At 36.2% G+C, this 20,118-nt stretch overlaps 1 protein-coding gene across 1 annotated transcript in view; it reads right to left on the bottom strand.

Moving 5' to 3' along the window:
* Positions 1–6,170: 6,170 nt before the first annotated feature.
* TSC22D2 (TSC22 domain family member 2) overlaps positions 6,171–20,118 on the bottom strand; it is a gene marked incomplete in the record, with an annotated part of 57,282 nt that continues 43,334 nt past the window's right edge. The window contains 2 exon segments of the mRNA XM_014588283.2: positions 6,171–7,184; positions 8,055–8,106. Of these exon segments, the coding sequence (XP_014443769.1) occupies positions 6,924–7,184; positions 8,055–8,106 (313 nt within the window).

Here is a 20,118-nt window from a genome sequence, read left to right as displayed (position 1 = left end):
TATTTATGTAATACACAAGTACGGACCTTTAGCAGTACACTATGCACTGTGTATGTGAATGTGCGTGGCATGTGTTTTAACATCAATAGCATCATAGGTTTCCTTCGATTCCAAACTTTTAACAAATTCAATATTGTGTCCTAGAGATCTTTCCATGTCAGTACATGTAGGACTTGTTCACTCTTCTTCACTGACACCTACTATTTTATAATGTATAGTCTTCCATCCTCTTAACAGGTATTCTGGTTTTCCCAATTTTATTTACTACTACAAGCAAAGGTACAGTTAACATCGTTGCACACGCTACCTTCACACATGTGTAAGTCTTTAGGATACAGATTAAAAATGGGAATTGTTGGTCACAGTGTGTATGAATTTTAAATTTTAATGGAGATGACACAATTATCTTTAAAAGTGGGCACACCAATTTGTACAAACCCACGAGCAATGCAGGATTTCTATCTTCCCACATCCTTGCCAGTTTTTGATTTATATATATATATACTTAATATTTGCCAATTGGATCTGGCAGTTTGTGGTCTAATGTGCATTTTCTTTATTTTGCTGTGATTGAGCATTTCTTCATAATGTATTTGTAAAACTTTTTCGCTTGTGTGCATTTTCACAAGGACAGAATATATAAGCTTTCAATTCCTAAAAGGGACATATGGCCAAGAAGTAGGAGACTCACTGCTAGTCTAGCTGGAATGAACTTTTGTGAAAGATCTCAGTTTGTTGATTTCCCAAGTGATTATGCTGTCCCCACACTATCTGTTGAATAATTCATCCTTACCCTGCTGATTTGAAATGTCACTTTTATACTTTTCTAAATGTATGCTTGTATTTGTTTCTGGCTTCTCGGCTCTATTAGAGATTTATTTTTGGCACCAGACACCTGAGTTATTCTTAACTTGGTTCACTGAATGGTAGCTGATTTTGTCAGCCAGGATAATGAGTTTGTGGTTTCTGAGATAAGAGATGACACAATTCATGACACACAAATGCTATTCTAGTGAAGTCTGATTTAAATCAGTTCCATTATCTACAAATTTAGAGTATTAAAAGTGTAAACTTGTCTCTCAGATTAGCTCCTTGGTTTTCCAGGATACTTCATGAGCTCGTTGTAGGAGGTTGTGAGGTGTCTCTCACATGTGGGATACCATCCAAAGCTCATATGTGACATGCCCTTCATGTGAAGCTTCAAATGGAGGAGACTTTTCCCCTAATTCCCTTCTTTCTAAAGGTATTCCTTGATGTTAAAGCTTTTTTTGGGGGGGTGGGGAGGAGGGATAAAGTTGTTTCCTGACAATGGCGAAGGGTTTCACACGGCATGGCGATAGTAACTGCTGATTTATAGAAGCCTTTCATGTAACAAAGATTACAAGGCCCACAAACGCAAAGTAAACATATACTCAAAACAATATGGCACTTCAGCTTTTACTTTTACACCGGACTATGAGCTCCTGGAGGAAACAACCCCCGTCCCATTTGTCTTTTTTATCCTCCAGCATCTAGTCCTGTGCGGCAGCACCTACACTGAGATAGAATCAACTTGCAATTCAATGATGTTTCTACAAAATAGAAAAACAAAGCCCTGACTTCTCAAATCTCCCTCTCCTGGGGCTTCACAAATTTATACATATTATTATTATTATTATTTTTGTTCATGCAAGTCTGCCACCTTATCAAGTGATAGATATGTTCTATATTTTTTAGTAGGAAAGCTAGAATCAGACACTGACCTGGTAGGATGTCATGCCTGTGTGTGGGGAAACACTCCCTTGCTGTTTGTAGACTTCATCAGGTATGCTCTGTCTATGGCTGTGTTGCTTGCCTGTGAAATGATGGCAAGAACTGCAATCTGGAAAACAGTTTGGACGGCAGTGGGCAAGGGTACTTTACAGTGGTTACACGGAAATACTGCAAGCATGCACAAGAATGAGATCACGATCTCAACTTTGTAAATGAGCAAGTCGAAGCGGGACATTTGCCTTGTTTTAGAACTCAGTAATTTTTTTGATCTACATCAGCACACCTTTCCCTTCCCTCCATCCAAGGGGTAACTATGGCTTTTGTGGACAATGTCTTAACCTGTAAACCTAGATACACTGGATCTAAAAATGTTAGCTGGGAGAAGTTCCCCAAACTGCCTAATCCATCAGTTTTCTTGGTGAGAAGGAAAAATAAAGTTAACTCACCATCCAGGTATATTGAAAGAGTTCAATCGCCAACGGGATTATGCCAGTGCAAAATACCAGCTTCTTATTTTGCCATCACCTATTCGGAAAGGCTGTCTTATTTTTGTTATTTGACAGTTCCATTAAAAAAAAAAAAAGGCAAGAGTGTCTGTGAATTTTAGCTGTTTATAAATAGTGCCTCACTTAACATTTTTTGTCTGTGAACACGTCATACCAGTGGCACCCCTCTAAGGAAAGTTACAATAGCACTTGCATAGTAATCCTTCCATCGACATCCATGCATTTAAAGGGCAGATCTTGCTACAGAAATCTGTGAACTTGTATAGAAACATGACACAGGGATGTATTCTGGAATGTCAAAAAGGGATAAGTAGATGTAAGCATACATGACTAAAAAACAATTAGCATGGCTAGAAAACAGGAACATGAATTATTAGGCTTGAGGCAGAAGAGAAACAACCAGTTTTCCATAGGTGCAGACTTACAGAGAAGCCTGCTGAATTGAACCATGTCAAAGGATAAAAGGCTAAAGATTAACAAAATTTCTCCTGACTTGGGCTGTCACCATCTGCAGCAGGGCCACACCCATATCATCCTTTCCAGAGAGCAAGGAACAGCTCTTCTAGAAAGGTCTGGAATCATGCTAATCCTTGTTACTATAAAGGATACATTTAATTTACCGTTAGGACTGAATTTACACAGAGGCATAAAGCGATGGTCAAGTCTCTATCCCCTCTACCCTTTTGTTAAATCCATGACATTTAAGAGAAAACAAAGACTTCCATTTCTTAAATATTGATATATTGCTATTGGAAGGAAAAGCCTGACCCAAACTTTCAAGCATGAGGTGGAGCTACGTGCTATGTGGAGGACCAAGAAAACAGGGCACCTGATGTGGGGAAAGGAGTGGACAACGTGGACAGAAAAATGGATGAGATCTTCATGAAATTGCCCATGTAACTTTGCTTTTTAATTCTTTCCTGGATTATTATCCCTCCTAATTATTTCTCAACTTCCAGTTTTAGTCCTCCTAACCTATCTCCTATTTGAAACTAGAACTATGTACAATATTTGACTGTTTAAAAAAATCATGTATTAATAATATGCCATTCTTGCTTTCTGGATACCAAATTTCTAAGATCAGTAGGGCAGTCATAGCCTGTCTCTGTCTCAGTGAAATTCTGTAGTCGCCCTAAGAATCTTTGTTCATTCTCTCCTTTAAGTCTTAAGCAGTCTTTTTGTTCTTAGATGCCCTCCTTGGCTGAACATTTTTGTGACTTAAGACTCAGATGTCATCTAAGGAAATGCCCTGACAAAGCCAACTTTGACTATATATGACAAGTATTTCTTGTTTCAGTTGTTTATCCAATTAAACTGTGAATCTTGAGGACTTTTCATTCAGATTATTGAAGAGAATTGAATCATCACAAAGTATCTGCCATTGAGCCAGTTTCCTTTAAAAATATTACTTCATATCATCTTAAAGATTTGTTTCCAGAAAGTTAGCTGGTATTTTATCTACAAAGATACATTTCCATAAGGAACAAAGATATTCTGATTACTCATGTATCTTTTATCAGAATCTTATATTCAAGATACTTTTTTTTTAGGGTACAAGAGTTTACTAGAGTTTGAAACTTGGAAAAATATCAGTTTTCTTTGGAGAAGTTGGGTTTGAAAGGTAGACTTATCAGTGTCAAGAAAAATCACTACCGAATTTCCTGGTTGGCTAAAGTAAACCAATAGAAACTTAAATGCACATTGATCTATGGAGACTACACTGAGAAAATGAAATAATAGATGGCATTCCTACAAAACTGTGTCCTGTTCTCAATCAGTTAATATTATAGCTACTTGGAACAGGAGATCCTAAATCTCAAAGGCACAACTGAAAGTTACTTAGACCCTAAACAGACTAAGCAATTGGGGGGAATGCTTGGCTTTACCAAATACAATATATCTGATGCTGACAAGTGAGTATCTATCCTACCCTTAAGATTCTTCCTGACTTAGAAGCGGAAGGTGTGCCTCGTGGGAGTAGGTTTCGATGTAAAGGCTTCCTTCCACAGCTTTTCTGGGGGTTGGGAGGTGTGTAGGAAGAGTCTTAAATTCTAAGGGAAGGACAGGATGAAGGAGAGCAGATGACAGGCACTACGATAATTTTGCATTTTTTGATCATTGCACCGTGAGCTGAGTATCTTCTCCTTTCATTAACTGAAAAGTTTATTAAGGCTCTTGATACATATTGCCTAATTACTTTCTAGAAGTACACAGGAAAGCCTGCCTTTCTACATTAAGTCATGCTATTTAAAAGACACTTGAAACAATTTATTAAAAATATCAATTTGCATTTCTTAAGTTACTAGGGGTTGAACCTTTAAAACTACCATTGATTTTGTGAACTATCTGGGGTTTTTTCTCCTTTCCTATTTTTTTTCAAATGTAAAATAAGAGTTGCAGCTAATTACTGTTTAAAACTTAAAATGTTAATCATTTACTTAGTGTCTATTATTTTGTCTATAAAATATTTTTTGACTCCCAACATCAAAATTTATCTTATTTTCACACACACACACATACACACACAAAATCCCAATTCTGTTTAAATAGTGGTTTTTCTCCACTTGTATTAAGTTATCGTCTTGTTAGCACTGTAGGAGTACAGCCACCTATCATTCTGGTTAACATTACGTACGTTCTCTCTCACCTAGTGGCTCTACTGTGCATCTTTATCCACATCCTTAGGGTTGCTTACTCAAGCCTACGTACTTAGTTCCTTAAATTATTTCTAAAGTTATTAACACATTAACATTTTGTTGACTGAACAATATACCCCACAGAACTACTAGAATGGAAAATACTTGGTAATCCCACATACGCCCAGATTTTATGCCTTTTCTTTGTGACTCATCTGATTTAAGTTTTAATTTCAAATAGATAAAGAACATTTATCCTCTTTTTACATGAAAAGCTAGACTGATGAGCTAGCTGGCTACAGATACAGCACATGTTAATTTCTACAGGCACCTTTCTGAATTCAAGTAAAAGTTTGGTAGACAAGGATTTCCTATTTAAGTATCACTAATATAAGTATTGAGTACAAATATTGCTCACCATTTTTGCATTCTTTAAATTATTTTACTTTGAAAATTTAAGAACTATCATACGTCATTATAACATAGGTTTTCATTTAAGGAATATTTTGAACTGTGAAAATACAAATCTAGTTATTTTTGAACACATATAGAGCCAAATATTTCAACAAAACTGCAGTTTAATTTCAGAAAATGTGTTAAAATATATATTTATACATCAATTTCTGACATACACTTAATGTGTTAGTATACACAAAATGATGCTTTCTCTTGAAACTGTATTTATGAAATGTACATTTTAATTTAAATACTCAGTATACACTGCACTTAATCTGCATGTTGCATTTATTAAATACATTAAAATCTGCAATGTAACAAAACGTTTTCTGCATACGAAATTCAAAACACCATTTTAAATGAACAAAAGATGGCTCACTTCATTTTTTTTTTTTTTACAACTAGTGTATTGTACACTAGCTCAGCTCCACCATACTACCTGTTCGTTCTTTTTTATTTGACATTGTTCACAGACTAGTACATATTACAATAAGAGTGCTGGATAAAAACATGAGGTACGAAAGTGGTTCAAAGATTATAGGTCATGCAGATCATGCTAGACAGCAAAGAAAATTGTGACCGAGAAAACACTAAATAATAATACATAAAGAATGTGCATTATAAAAAAAAAAAAACACAAAAAAACCAAAAAACTCCATTACACAGCTTTGCTTCTTTGGTTACAAAGTAGGTTGAACAATTTCACAGCTTTTTATTCCCACCCGAAAAAAAAAAGTCATACGAAATGTTGAAAAGCAGAGGAATCGTGGCAATTTCTCTATTAGAAAGTAGAAACAAATGAACAAAGTTTTCTTCATCAAAATAGCCCAATTATTTATTATATCACAATAACTGGTGACTACCTGTACAGTTGCACTATGTTCTTCATACTTACACTATACAAAATGTACATTCAAGCTGGGTCTTTACTACTGAAAATAAATACCAAAGGTAAATTGCCATTAGTGTTAGAAATATGCCAGGATTCTTTTGTTCAATTATTGCCTAAACATTTTATCTATTAAATGCAATCCTGTCTCTCAATTCCTTTACTGATACTTATAATTATTGAAAAAAATTTAAAAAGTTCTGTGACATTGTTCATGTACATTATGAAAATAGCAGCCCTGTAATAAATAAAACACAAATAAATGAAAACTTATATAGGCAAATGTTACTGATATTGAAAGAAAAGTGGCTCTTTAGATGAACTGTTATTTATAATGTGATAGGAAGGCTCAGGGTAAATCCATGGGTAATAGGAAACCTGGGAGAGCCACCAAAACTCTTCAAGACCCTACGCATGCGCACCAGGTCAAATGCAGACTGATCGCTTTAATAAACCCCATCTATTATTCTCCTTGTGTACTGATGACATAGAGCTGGACATCAACAGCGCTGCATGACATCTCAGAGAGAAGAAAAGCTCTTGTAGAATGATTGTCTAATACTGAAAAGGCCAAACACACAATCGAAGCATGGCTACTTGCTTTCGTATAAAGTGGAAAGAACACCGGTGGCACACAAGGATAGATTGCTTTCAGTCTGTTTCTTAATGAGGCTTAGGAGAGCTTTATGCTGAGGAGACATTCGGCTGCTGTGGAGGTTGCGTTGGCTGCGAAGGCTGTGCTATCACTGCTTGCTGTTGAGAAGTGCTACCAGGATTGGCCTGTTGGGCTGGGAGTTGGGATAACTGGTCGTTGTTTGAGAGAGATTTTAACAGTGCATTTTCTCGTTCAAGTAAAGAGTTCCTTTCAACTAATTCTTTTATTTGTTCCTTTAGAACTTCCACTTCTTCTCTTACTGCATACATCAAATGGCTTTTAACCAGATCCTATGAAAAACAAAATTATGAATGTCAAAAACGGTGAAAGAAAAAGCTAGAGAGAGTTGGTTCTAACTTACTTGGTTCCTTATAAAGACAAGATAACTTTTATTAGATTTTCTGGTATTGTGCTGAGTGCTTCTGCTATTGGGTTGTTGGAAAAGTCATGGAGTATTTTTTCTGTTTTTCTGTGCAAAAAAATGCATCATGACTTTTCCAGCAACCCAATATATCTTGATTAGGCCTATGGAAGACAGGATTAAAAAAATAAGAGGTCCCGACTATAGCAGTTACCTCAGAATTTTCAAAGTTCAAAATAATTTCCAAAGATACTAGCTCCCTGAATTATGAATTATGATCTTAGTATTAAAAAATGTTTTAAAATCACATGCTTTGATGTTAGATATCTTTAAGTAAACAACAACAACAACAAAAATGAAGCAATAGCAGAAATCAGAACCAGAAATAGGTCTATTTGCTAAATCTGAGTGAAACAGTGCCTATAAATGACCAAAGAATCAGGAAAACTTCCAGTTTAAGTTTTCACCTTATTACTCTTCTGTATCTGAAGTATTTTCAGTGCTAAAATATTTTGGGAACATAATGCATTTAATTATGTATTACTTTCCCCCACCATAGCCCTATCAATGGTAATGCATAAAATGTGAGGTGTTCAAATGGGAAAAAAATATTTACTCTACTGGTATTTCTACACTAAAAATTATCAATGTTCTACCAAATCTCATTATCAAAGGAATACATAAATAAATTATTGGTCATCTCTGATTTGCAAAATTAGGTTTGCTTTCTAGAATAAAAGCCATGTGCTTCATATAACCAACAATCTACATAATAAGAGGACTATAAACTTCTACTTACCATTGCTTGTTCTATTTTGTTGTCAATGGCTACAACACCTCCCCCAGATGCACTGGAAAAAATTAGAATATTTTATTAAATTATTCTAAAAAAAATTAATCCTCCCTTGCAACTCTTAAAATAATGTAAAAGACCTTTGTGTTTTACCTAAAACCAAATAAAGTAAGTAATTTAAAATAGCTTAAGTCATTCTCACAATCTCAGTACTCAGAACTCTCATTTAAAACTGAAGGATCTCAGCAGTAGATGATCCTAAAGACCTTTGTAGTTCCAACATTTCTAATTTGCAATATGATATACAAGGGGTTTCAAAAATTTCACGGAAAATAGAATTAAAGTATGAATTTATTTGGGTGTAAAAATGTAAATCTATGCAGTTTTTCATTACATGCATTTTCTATGAATTTTTTGAAGACTCCCCTCTTCAAACATATACTACTTTAAAAGTAACTTAAATTCTATTTAGGAGTTCTCAATTCAGTGGTCTTAAAAGGATACACTGAATGACTGGTTCATTAACCAACTACATATTCTAATTCATTTGGAAACCCCAGTGATTACTATTACATTGAACTCAGATGATGATTTTTCTGTTATAAATTTTATTATTTTAGCATCTTGTTTTTAAATTTGTAAAACTAGCTTCTGAAAATGATTCAGAGGACTTCTGAAGCAGTGTTGCAAAATTCTGGCAGACCTACATGCTTTGATTGTGGGTTACTTGCTGGCGAAAATCACCTCATAAGGTATGTGGCTTATACCTGTTTTACTTGGAAATAATTTAAAGTAATCTAGCCAGTAAGTACATCCTAAGTGCAAATATCACCTTAGCACAGAAGGTTGAATTGTCTTCTTTGATTAATTATATTCTCTTACATACTAGTAAGAGTTGTAAAAGTAAACCTCCCCCTCTTGGTATTTTTGTAAATTCTGAAAAAATGATTAGGGTTTTCAAAAATTATTCTTAAAAAAAAAAAAAAATCCTGATACTTTACTGTATCCACAACAAAAGGGGTCATTAATGCCATTTTTACAAAAAAATTACTAAATACTCTTCATAAAATATACCCCCCACCCGAGAAGATTATGGTGCCAAAATATCTGAAGACTATTTTTATCTTAGATAACTATAGACCCTCATGCTTCATCAGCCTGAGGCTCAGAAATACCCTGTTTGATGTACTTGTGACCTTTATATTGTAATCAAAATAGACCTGATTATAAATCCTGGTTCTGATACTTACTACCTGTGTTACCATCAGCAAATCACCTTTCCAACTTCCCTGGACCTCAGTTTTCAGATCTATAAAATGGATTGGTGTCTATGCCTCAATTAACTTTCCACTTCTAAATCCTTGAAATTCTGAATTAATACATGGAAAGCATGCTTAGTTTTATTTGAACATTAGCTGTGTTTATTATAGCATATTTTACTTCTTACTGCTGCTATTTCTAAGATGAAAGGGCGTCTATACACCTAATAACTCGAAAAAGATATACAGATAGTCAATAAATTCCTATGTTGGGCCTTAACTGCGTGTAGAGATGCACAGAAGATAACTATGTAACAACCATATAGACTACAGCTTCTGTGTAAATCAGTGCCAGATACCATGAGGATATCTTCACCATGAATACTGATCACAATTTGGCAAAAAGGATAGTGAGGCATGTAGAGTTCTTTTGACAATACTAGATTATATTTTTTATATGTTTATTTCTGTGTCAAGGTAAGACTTGAATTACTTTCATTTCAACATTTACATGGTTTTGATTCCTTCAACACATGTGGTTTAAATAGAACTCTTAAATTCCTTTTTTAAAAGTTTTTGCCACAGGGTATGTAAGATCATTGGAGAGAGACAAAGGAAGTGAGATATGAACAACTCAGGGGGTATGGTCATGTCTCATTCCCTTCTCCTCCATTCTCTTAGGGTTTTGGGCATGCACGCAAACACCCTGAGTGATTTTCCAGCTGCCAAGTACCCTGTAAATGCTAGCTTTAACACTAATTTTAAATATTAACAAATGACGGGGAGGAAAAACCCTTGAACAAAGGGTTTACTGTAACTTTTTTTAAAAAAAGAATTATTTTTTGAATTCCACTTGTTATTATAATTAGTATTATTAATTTGATATGAGAGAGAGAGAGAGAGGGAGAGGGAGAGGGAGAAAGGGAAAGCAAGAGAACAAGCCATAAGGTCTGGGATTCGAACTGCAATGGACCATGTGGGAATCCAGCGCCCCTAACCACCATACCACTTGCTGATAATAATAAAATCATCAGCAAGTTTCCAAATCACTCCTATAGCTAAGGAATAATAATTAGCATGTTATTTTCTGAATGCTGACCTAATCAACTTTTGTCCTGACTCAGATCTCTTTTACCACAACAGAGGAAACAGGTTTAAACTGTATAAGTGGATCATGCTGAAAGTATGTATCCTTAAAAGGTATTATTTCAACTTTGTTTAGTATTGTACTCTAACAATTAAATCAATCTAGATATAGTTATTATCATTATAATGACCTTTGTCTATTTTGAAGGCTGTTATTGAAGAATTCTAAAGCCGACTGCAGTGGTCTCCAACTTTGGCATGCATGAGAGTCATCTGAAGATCTTGTTAAAATAGGTAACTGGGCTTTATTTAGTTTTTGATGCAGTAGGTGTGGACTGGGGTCCAGGAATTTATGTATCTAAAATATTCACATATCATCTGGATCCTACTGTCTGACCATGCTTTAAGAACCTCTGGTTTACAGAGATGAAAGTTATAGAAGAATACAAAAACAACAACAACAAAAAACCCTAATTCTATTTTTAAAACTTTTTAGCCTGGTATATAAGATTCTTCATGACCTTGACAGCTGCCTTAAATGGTCTCTTCTTCTCTTAAACTCCATGTGGCCTGTTGTGTTATGGTCTGATGTAACTGGGCGGTGTGGAACTCATGTTCTCAGGTTTCCTTGGCTTTGCAGAAAATGTTCCTCAACTGGAAATGCTCACGGTTCTATGCTTCTGGTGTTCTTGTCCTCTTCCCTTAAGCTGCTCCAGTGCCAGGGCGGCTATATCCCACATGTTAATTGCATGGTTCCAGTCCCAGATCTGACGGCTCCGAAACACCTGTGTGTGTATGCATGCTGCCCAATATCCCAAAAGAAGGGAGAAATGAGAAGGGACTGCGGTGTAACCATCCTCCACAGAGGGTAGGCCTTCTCACTCCCCTCCCCGCTCCAGGTGCATGTGCTCTCTAGCAGATTTAAAAAACAAAATCAAAAAACAAAACAAAAAGCAACCTCTGGTCCCATCTCTTCTGCGATGCCTTCTGAACTTCTAAGGTACAAATTAGTCCATCCTTCTCATGGTCCACACTAATATGTAAAAGGTTTTTTCTAGTGCAGCAAGGCAGAACAGCAAATTTTGGCTCCTCTATATATCCACTATGTGAATTCTGGGAAATTCTTTAACATTTCTAGGCCTTAGTTCTTCCATCTAAAAATAAGAGATATATGCCCTAATTTATAAATCTCCTGTGAGGATTAAATGAGTTTAGATAATACTTGACATAGTTCTGGGCACAATAAGCCCTCAATACATGATAGCCATTATTTCTGTGATTATACTGTCACTGTTGGTTTTACTAGATAGACTGGGCTCCCTGAGGGTGGTTCCATATCTTCACCTCTGATGAAGTGAGTGTTTGGCTCAAATCACACTGATAGTAATTACACACGACACAAGTAATGGTTCAATGGAAGCCAGTAAACACTTAAACTCAGAGCCAGCTCCATATCCTGCTGGTAAAGAGAGCAGGAGTCCCACATGGCCAACTGTGGTATAAATTCCGGTGGTTTGGAAAACATGCCAGGCGCGTATGCCCCAAATCCTGAAGGCATGAAGAAGGACTGTGGCATGACCACACCCCATTAGGGGATGCTTTCTCTCTCCCTCTAAGTCTCTCTCTCTCTAGTGAGCACATGTGCTCTCTGGCAATTAACACATGTTTTTTGAACTCAGAAAATCAGTAGTTTTCAAACTGTAGTTCCAGGACCAGAATCATTATTACTACCATCACCTAGAAACTTGTTAGAAATGTAAATACTTGGACCCACCCAGACCTACTAAATTAAGATACTTTCGAACTGGGGCTAGGTAATCTATTTTAATATACTTGATTCTCCTAGAAACTAAAGTTTCAGAGCCATTGCTAAACAGCCAGATTTACTTTAAAGACTATTAATATGGTAATCTTAAGGAAATAAGAGGGTATTCTGTTTCAATATCCAAGAATATTGACATATGATTTAAAAATACTGTTTCAAAAGAAGTAGCAAGGTGTTTCTATTGTGTTCAAAGTCAACACAGTGACTTGGCTTTTATAATGAAAAAGATCAACTGAAGCAGAATAATTTCCCTTCAACTTGGCTTCTTTTACCTCATGTTATATTGTATCTTGTTTTCTTGTTTCATTATTGCATTTTATCACATTCTATTTTAATGGTTAACCAGTTTCTGAGTTTATTCCTTAATGGGAGGCTTCCTAACTGTCTTTCCTTTACTCCTAGCATACAGCATACATACTTGGCATACAATTAGGTACTCCATAATGGTGGTAGCATGAATAAAGCTTATACTTTAGATGAAGGGGTGTGGATGTGTGTATACACACTTAAAAGGAAATAAGTCCACTTTAAACCATTACAATTCTATAAACATGGGGAATATGAAGAGCTTAGAATCTTCCTTTAAACTCTAAGTGTTAAATTAAGTCAAAGAATAATTTTTTTTATATAAAAAAGAAACTTTGTTTAGCATGGGCTATTTTTAAAGAATAAAATCAAACCCTGATTAGCATTTACATATGAATTAAAAGTTGTATATATGAATGGAAAGGACAGAAATATAAAACTGCAGAAAGACAAGAATGACCATATTACCATACGGATATAAATTATTTATTTACTAAAAGTGCTGCCCCAAAGAACCAAACGAGCTTGAATTGAATGTTAAAATAAAGTCAATTATAACCATACTCACAGGAAATGTCAAACTCACTTAAAACAGCAATGCTACAGTGAGAGCTTGGCTTTTCATGCTGCTCCTCATTCAGCTCATCCCTACTGACTCCCTAAGGCATACCCAGGCACACCACACACCGCCCAGGTCTCCTCACTCTGAAGCACTTGTATCTTCACTGAGAAGAGTACCAGATGAAAACCTCCAATTTCACAAGCTGAAATAAGTGTAGGTAAATACGATCTAACTTGAGGGTCAGAAGGTGGAGTGGTGGCTAAGATGCTGGATCCTACATGCTGACTCTGCAATTTGAGTTCCAGACTCAACAGCTTGAAAATCACACCAGGGACAGGTGTGTGTATGCCCCAAATCCCAGGAGGAGACTGGAGAAGGGACTGTGTGGCATGACCCTGGGTGGTGATTTCTCACTTTCCCTCTGTCTGTCACTGGCAAGTGCATGTGCCCTACTGTAAATCTTAAAAAGAGTAACTTGATCTCACATTTAAAGAACACTTTATGAGAAATCGAACTTTTCTCTTAATCTATAGAAATATGGAGAGACATCATGGCTACTTGCCTAAAATAACAATAGTACAAATTTCTCTTTTTCAAAGAAGTGGAACACATTTTGACTATTTTTTCTTTTGTCCTCCTCTCAGTATAAAAAATAAAGCAACAGGGCAGAGGAAAAGAACACTTAATGATGGTCCACATCACGGCATGCACACCTCATCTTTGTCCCTACAACAAGCCTGAGCAACATTCTCATTTTATAACTGAGGAAACTGTGACCAAGTAACTTGCTCAAAAACACAATGCTAGGAACAAGATTCAAATCTACATCAGACCTCAAGACATTCTTTTACCCCCTGTAACAGTGTGACTCTAAGACAAGGCAACTAATTATCCATAAAGACCTAAAATGGGGCCAGCTGATGGTGTGGTGGTTGGGGCAGCAGGACATGGCCAACTCAGCAGTTCAAGTCCTGGACCCAGATGCTTGAAAAATATGCCAAGTGCATGTGAGTGCATGCCCAAAAATCCCAAGAGGTGAATGGAGAAGGGAATGCAGTGTGGGCTATCCTCCCTGGAGGATGATTTCTCACCATCCTCCCTTTTCACTGTATAGCACATGCTCCCTATAGCAAAAATTAAAAAGATCTAAAAAATAAATACTGAGTTCTATTTAGTATGAAGAGTGTTTTAACTAAGCACAACTGTTAGTTGTAAAAGTATAAGCATGGATCCAAAAGACTAAAGCACACTCATAATATGCCATTTATCTTATCTAGCACATTCCTAGAAGAGGTTCAACTCTGAGAAAAAGGGAGGTAACTTAGTGGAAAAGGCATTTATTCAGTGATCTTTAGATAGCAATATAATTTCTCTACTCATTAAGAACTAAAATCTTCCTCTGGTTTGTTATAAAGCTAAAGATGTCTTCATATGTATTTATAAATAGAATATTGTATAAAAAGTGTCTTTGGTTTACTCAAAGACTCCTCTTTCTGTGTTGAATCACAATCACTATTAAAAATCTCCAAAAGGAACACCCTGAATTACAGAATTAAATCTTTGGTAATAAGACTCCTTTGAATTGGTAAATCTGACACTTCATGCTCAAGCCCCCTTGTCTAAATTAGGTAAAATGAATTCTTCATAAACTCAACTTTTCTTGGAGGTCAGTCATCAGGAATCATGTTATTTCCAGTAAATCTCCTATAACCTTCATTCACCCCACTCCCACCTCCCAAACACAGTGCTGTAACTACATCATTACTACTTAATGCATTTATTATAACCTGGTTTCTAAGAAATGCATGTTTTATTTGCTTTTTCTTTTTAGAAAGAAAATTAGGAAAGGGACAGGCCCATAGCCCAGTGTTTGAGGAGGCTAGATCCCACGTGGCTGACTAGGGTCTGAATTTGGGCCCAAGCAGCACCACATGCTGGGTATGTGTACACGTGTGTGTGCCCCCAAAATTACATCAAAATGGAGAAGGGATTGTGGTGTGACTATGTCCCCACAGGAAGGTGCTCTTTCTCTTTGGCAAAGTATAGATGCCCTCTGATAATTAAAAAAATAAATAATCTTAAGAAAATTTAAATCACTGAGTACGCACACAAAAATACCTAATGAATCTAAAAGTTCACCAAACCCATGAAGATTAAATATAATTTTTAAAAATCCACTGCTTTTCTTTTAAAGGGGACTAAGTGGGGCCAGCAGGTGGTGTGGCAGTTACGGTGCTGGACTCCCACATGGCTGTGTTTAAACACCGGACCTTGGGGCTTAAAGATCACACCAGGTACTCTGCAGCATGACCATCCCCATGGGGGGAGGACGTTATTTCTCACTTTTCCTTTTCCTCTGTCTCTAGTGAATGCATGTGTCCTATGGCAACATCAAAAAAAAAATAAGATGGATGGAGGAGATATTTTCAGCTTTACACTTTAACAGGAAATAACAATTCCCTTTTCAAAAGAGACATTTTAAATAGACAAAATTCATGTAGATTTCATCTCTGGCCAATCGTAAATATTTATGGTTAGGAATAAAAATAGTAGATGAAGTTAACAGTAAAATAAGTTAAGAACTCAAATTTGGGCCATCTAATGGTGTGGTAATTAAGGCAGCTGGTTTCACATGGCCAACTGCACACAGTTCAAGGTCCAGTTCAAGTGCGGGACCCAGGGGTTAGAAAACACATCAGGCATGTGTTTGTGTGCCCTAAATCCTGAGAGCAGAATGAAGAAGGTACTGCTATGTGCCCATTCCCCTCAGGGAGTGCATTCTGCCCATCCTGCCCCATATATGTCTTTTGCAAGCACACACACCGTATACCAAATTTAAATTAATTAAAACAAAACAAGGAACTCAACATGTATTGAATAATAAAAAAAAAAAACTCAAAATGTTATGTATACTCATGTACTGCATAATGACATTTTAGACCATGATGAACTACAAATACAAGGTTATAATAAGCTATACTATATAGCCCAGTTGCATAAATTGCCAACTGATGCATTTCTCAGAATGTATCTGTCATTAAGTGACGCATGATTGCATACTATTTATTTATTTATTTTTGCTGGAGAGACAGAGACAGAAAGCACAGCATCAATCCCCAGGAGGGATGGCTACACTGCAACCCCTTATCCATTCTCCTTTGAGAGAGTTTGAGCACACAAGCACATGTGCCCAGTTTCAAGCTGCTGGATCTGGGACTCCAACTGCAATCAGCCATGTGGGAGTCTAGCAATGTAACTATTATGCCATGACTGGTCCCTGCAAACTAATTATTAACTCAAAGTTCTGTAAATATTAAATAAATAGTCTGTTTAATTTCACGATTTAAAAAAGCTCACAAAAAGGCCTAATAGAGATTTTTAAAAGCAGTAATTTGCTATAAGGCATGTGTGCTTGCTGGAGAGAGAGGGAGGGAGAGAAACAGAGAGGGAAAGAGAGAAAAAAGAGGAAGTATCCTATTCTTCCTAAGCAAACAAGAAAAATGTACACTTAAAAAGTGCTATGGGCCAGCGGGTGGCATGGTGGTTAACATAGCTGGCTCCCACATGGCTAACTACGTGGTTTGAGTCCCAGACACAGTGCCTTGAAAAACATGCCGGGCATCTGTGTATGTATGCCCAAAATCCCTAAAGGAAGATGAAATAGAGGAAAAGGGACATTCCCTCTAGGAATGTCGCTTTTGTGACCATTCCCTATGGGAAGGTGCTTTTTCACTTTCCTTCTTTCTGTCTCTCTTCAGCAAGCACATGTGTGCTCTAGCAAATTAAAAAAAAAAAAAGTGTTGTTATTTTCTTAGGCAACCAGTCTTCTAATGGTATGATGAAAGCTTTTCACTAAGAAAGTATTGTTAGAACCCCATCTAGTCTGGCCCCTTAGTGTGGCAGATAAGCACTATGAAGAGGAAGCTGGATCCCAAAGGCAGACCAGGGTGGAATCCTTGACAGCTCACATACTGGTTGCATGCACAAGATCCTAATTGGAGGGAGAACTGGAGGAAAAAAGATCATAGCCTAACTAGGCAGGCTCCATGGGAGAAGGGGATGGTGTTTTCTTTTTCCTCTCCTCTCTTCCTGTCCCATGCACGAACACTCACCCTCTAGCATAATAAAAGAGAAGGAAATATTAATCTAAACATAAAATGATGGCTATTTATTAGCATCTTCTATAAAAACTTGCTCACCATTGCCCTCAGTGTATTTTATATTCATCTCGCTAATTTTATGTCAAATTCCTGCCAGAAAAAAAAATGTTTAAAAAGATGAAAAAAAGGATACATGCTGTATGTAGGTTGTACCAAAGTCAGTTTTCTGATTTTGATTCTGTACTCTTCATGCAAGATGTTACCACTGGGGGAAACTAAGTGAAAGGTCCCATGGGATTTCCCTTTATTCTTTCCTTTCATTATGGGGGGCAATATCTAGTTATTTATAACTATCTCAAAATAAAAATATTTTAAAGAGATACATTCTTTCTTTGGCTCTCTGACAAGTGCACATGCCCTCTGGCATTAAAGAAAATTCATATAGTACAACAAAGAGTACACACAGAAAAAGCATGTAATCAAATCAATACAGAGTCCTTCTCCTCTGTTAGACATTCCCCCCTCCTTCCGTCTAGAGTCAACTGTATCATTTGTATTAAGGACCGTAAAAAAAATTCAGTTAGAAAGAACTTCTTTAATACTTTAGATGGAAGAGGCCTAAGTAACTACAGGCCTAATATACAAATTAATAATAATAATTTCTTCAGTAATTTCCTAAAAATATAAAGTACTTTTAGAAACCAGAACAGGAGACTAATAAAAGAATGAGATTTTACCTTGACATTTTATAAGACAGATAAAAAATACTCAATATTTCAACCAAAATAAAAATACACAATAAAACTATCTCTTACCATTTTTCAACACATTACTTCCCCACCTACCCCTATTACTTATTCATTCTTTGAGCTAGCAACCCTACAATTTATTCTATAGATGTTTTACATATATATGGGAAATAATGGATTTTCAAGGTTGTTCATTACATCACTGTTCATAACAGGAAGACTTCTATCAGCAGAGAACTATTTAAATAAACCTTGGAATAACCATCCATTCAGCTGAATAGTATGCTTCTAATAATAAGCCATAGAAGATGCTTTTTTATATACCAAGATGGGAGCTATGTATCCTGGGGATCTTTAAAAGTAAAGGTACAGATGTACGCACATATATCACCATTTCTGTGAAGGGAAATAACACATATTGCATTTGCTTGTAGTATGCAGAGAAACTGAAAAAACACACACATGCATGGATGCACACACAAACTATGAAGGTTATTATCTGTTTGGGAAGGCAGGCAAACGGGGCACAAAGAAGAATGTAAGACTACTTTCACTATTTTGGAGGATAATGAAAAACATGCTCCAAAATGAAGATGACTCATGAAGGAGTTATTCCCTGTGCAGTATGAACTCAAGGCATGAACAAATGGCAGACAGGAGAATAATAGTGAGGAACAGGAAAAGGGAGGAAGATGGGAGGAGGCACCAATTCTACTTCTCTAGGAATGATTTCATTCTGTAAGACATGCTATCATATTCAACATATGAAAATAATACCATAAATGGCTTTTATGATTTATAAAAATGTCTTTGGTTTAAAGTGAATTATAACCACCTTAGAATATGGTATAAGTAATGTTTATAACTCCAGTATAACTATTTTTGTTTATTCAAAGTAAATCTGGTAAGTCAATAGTAAAAATTTATGTTAATATCTAGGAAGCAAATGACTACATAAACTTACACAATTAAAAATGTATTCCAAGAAAGGATAGATTAGATTAATATGAACATTATCTTCTTTTTCTGGATCTATTTCCATTTCCATGTTATTTTGTGGGAGGGGGATCATTTTAATATCTGGCTGGAAAATGGTGATTTAATCACGTTTTATTTTTTTCTTATAAAGCCACTGTAAAGAAACTTAAATTCTTTATTTTTTAAAGATTTATTTATTTAATTCCATTTGTTATTTATTTTAAATTTGACTAGACAGAGACAGAGAGAGAGAGGGAGAAAGGGCAAGGGAGAAAGCAAGCTGCCAGGTCTGGGAATCAAGCCATGGTTGGTCACGTGGAATCCAGTGCCCTTAACCACCACGCCACCTGCAGGCCCCAAAGAAACTTAATTCTTAATTTAAAAACTAAACTACTTTCCATAGGACTATTCAAAATGGTAGATATAACAATTTAGTCTGGGGGCAGACAGGTGGTGTGGTGGTTGAGGTGCTGGACTCCCACATCGCCAAGTGAGGTATGAGTCCAGAAGCTGGCGGCTTGCATCCTCACTTTCTCTCCCCCATCCCCCTCTCTCTCTTTGGTGAGTGCATGTGCCCTGTAGCGAATTGAAAAAACAACAACAGTGGTAAATGAAAATTAAATAAATAATTCCTTTAAAAAAAAATTTAGTTTGGAAAAATGGAAGACTGACACAAAAGTGAAATTTGCATAGTAATTCCACTATGACAATCCAAATATTCCAAAATAAACTAAAAAAGTCTAACATCCTATTATGTCAAGGTAAATAAATGTTAAAAGAGCATGAAATCATATTTACTTAAATGAGTTTATGTACTAGCCACTTATTTCTTATTAGACTAACATGTGGCAAGGTTTGATGGGATAAAATATTTACTTCCTCTCAATCAGACTGAAACAAGAGTGTGAAAAGGGGGGGGGGGGAGGGAGGAGTGGCATTTTCTCCAGTGATGGAGCACCTATTATTTAAAGCAGGCTCTCTTGAAAGACATTTCATTTGTGCTGTTCACAGAGCAGCAACCAGGCTGTTTGATGACAGCACACTACTGGGGAGTGAAGGCTACAAAGCAAGGGGCTTAAACTCAAAAATTTGGCCTGGAGACTAGAAAAACAGCTTATGGGAGGATTCAAGAAGTTTATGGACAATGGAATTAAAGCATAAGTTTATTTTGGTGCAAAAATTTTTTGAAGCCCCATGCAGTTTCT

The sequence above is a fragment of the Tupaia chinensis genome, unplaced genomic scaffold (assembly GCF_000334495.1).
Source record: "Tupaia chinensis unplaced genomic scaffold, TupChi_1.0 Scaffold000272_1, whole genome shotgun sequence".
Taxonomy (NCBI): domain Eukaryota; kingdom Metazoa; phylum Chordata; class Mammalia; order Scandentia; family Tupaiidae; genus Tupaia; species Tupaia belangeri.
The sequence above is the reverse complement of the archived record's forward strand: the minus strand, read 5'-3'. Positions and strand labels throughout refer to the sequence as shown.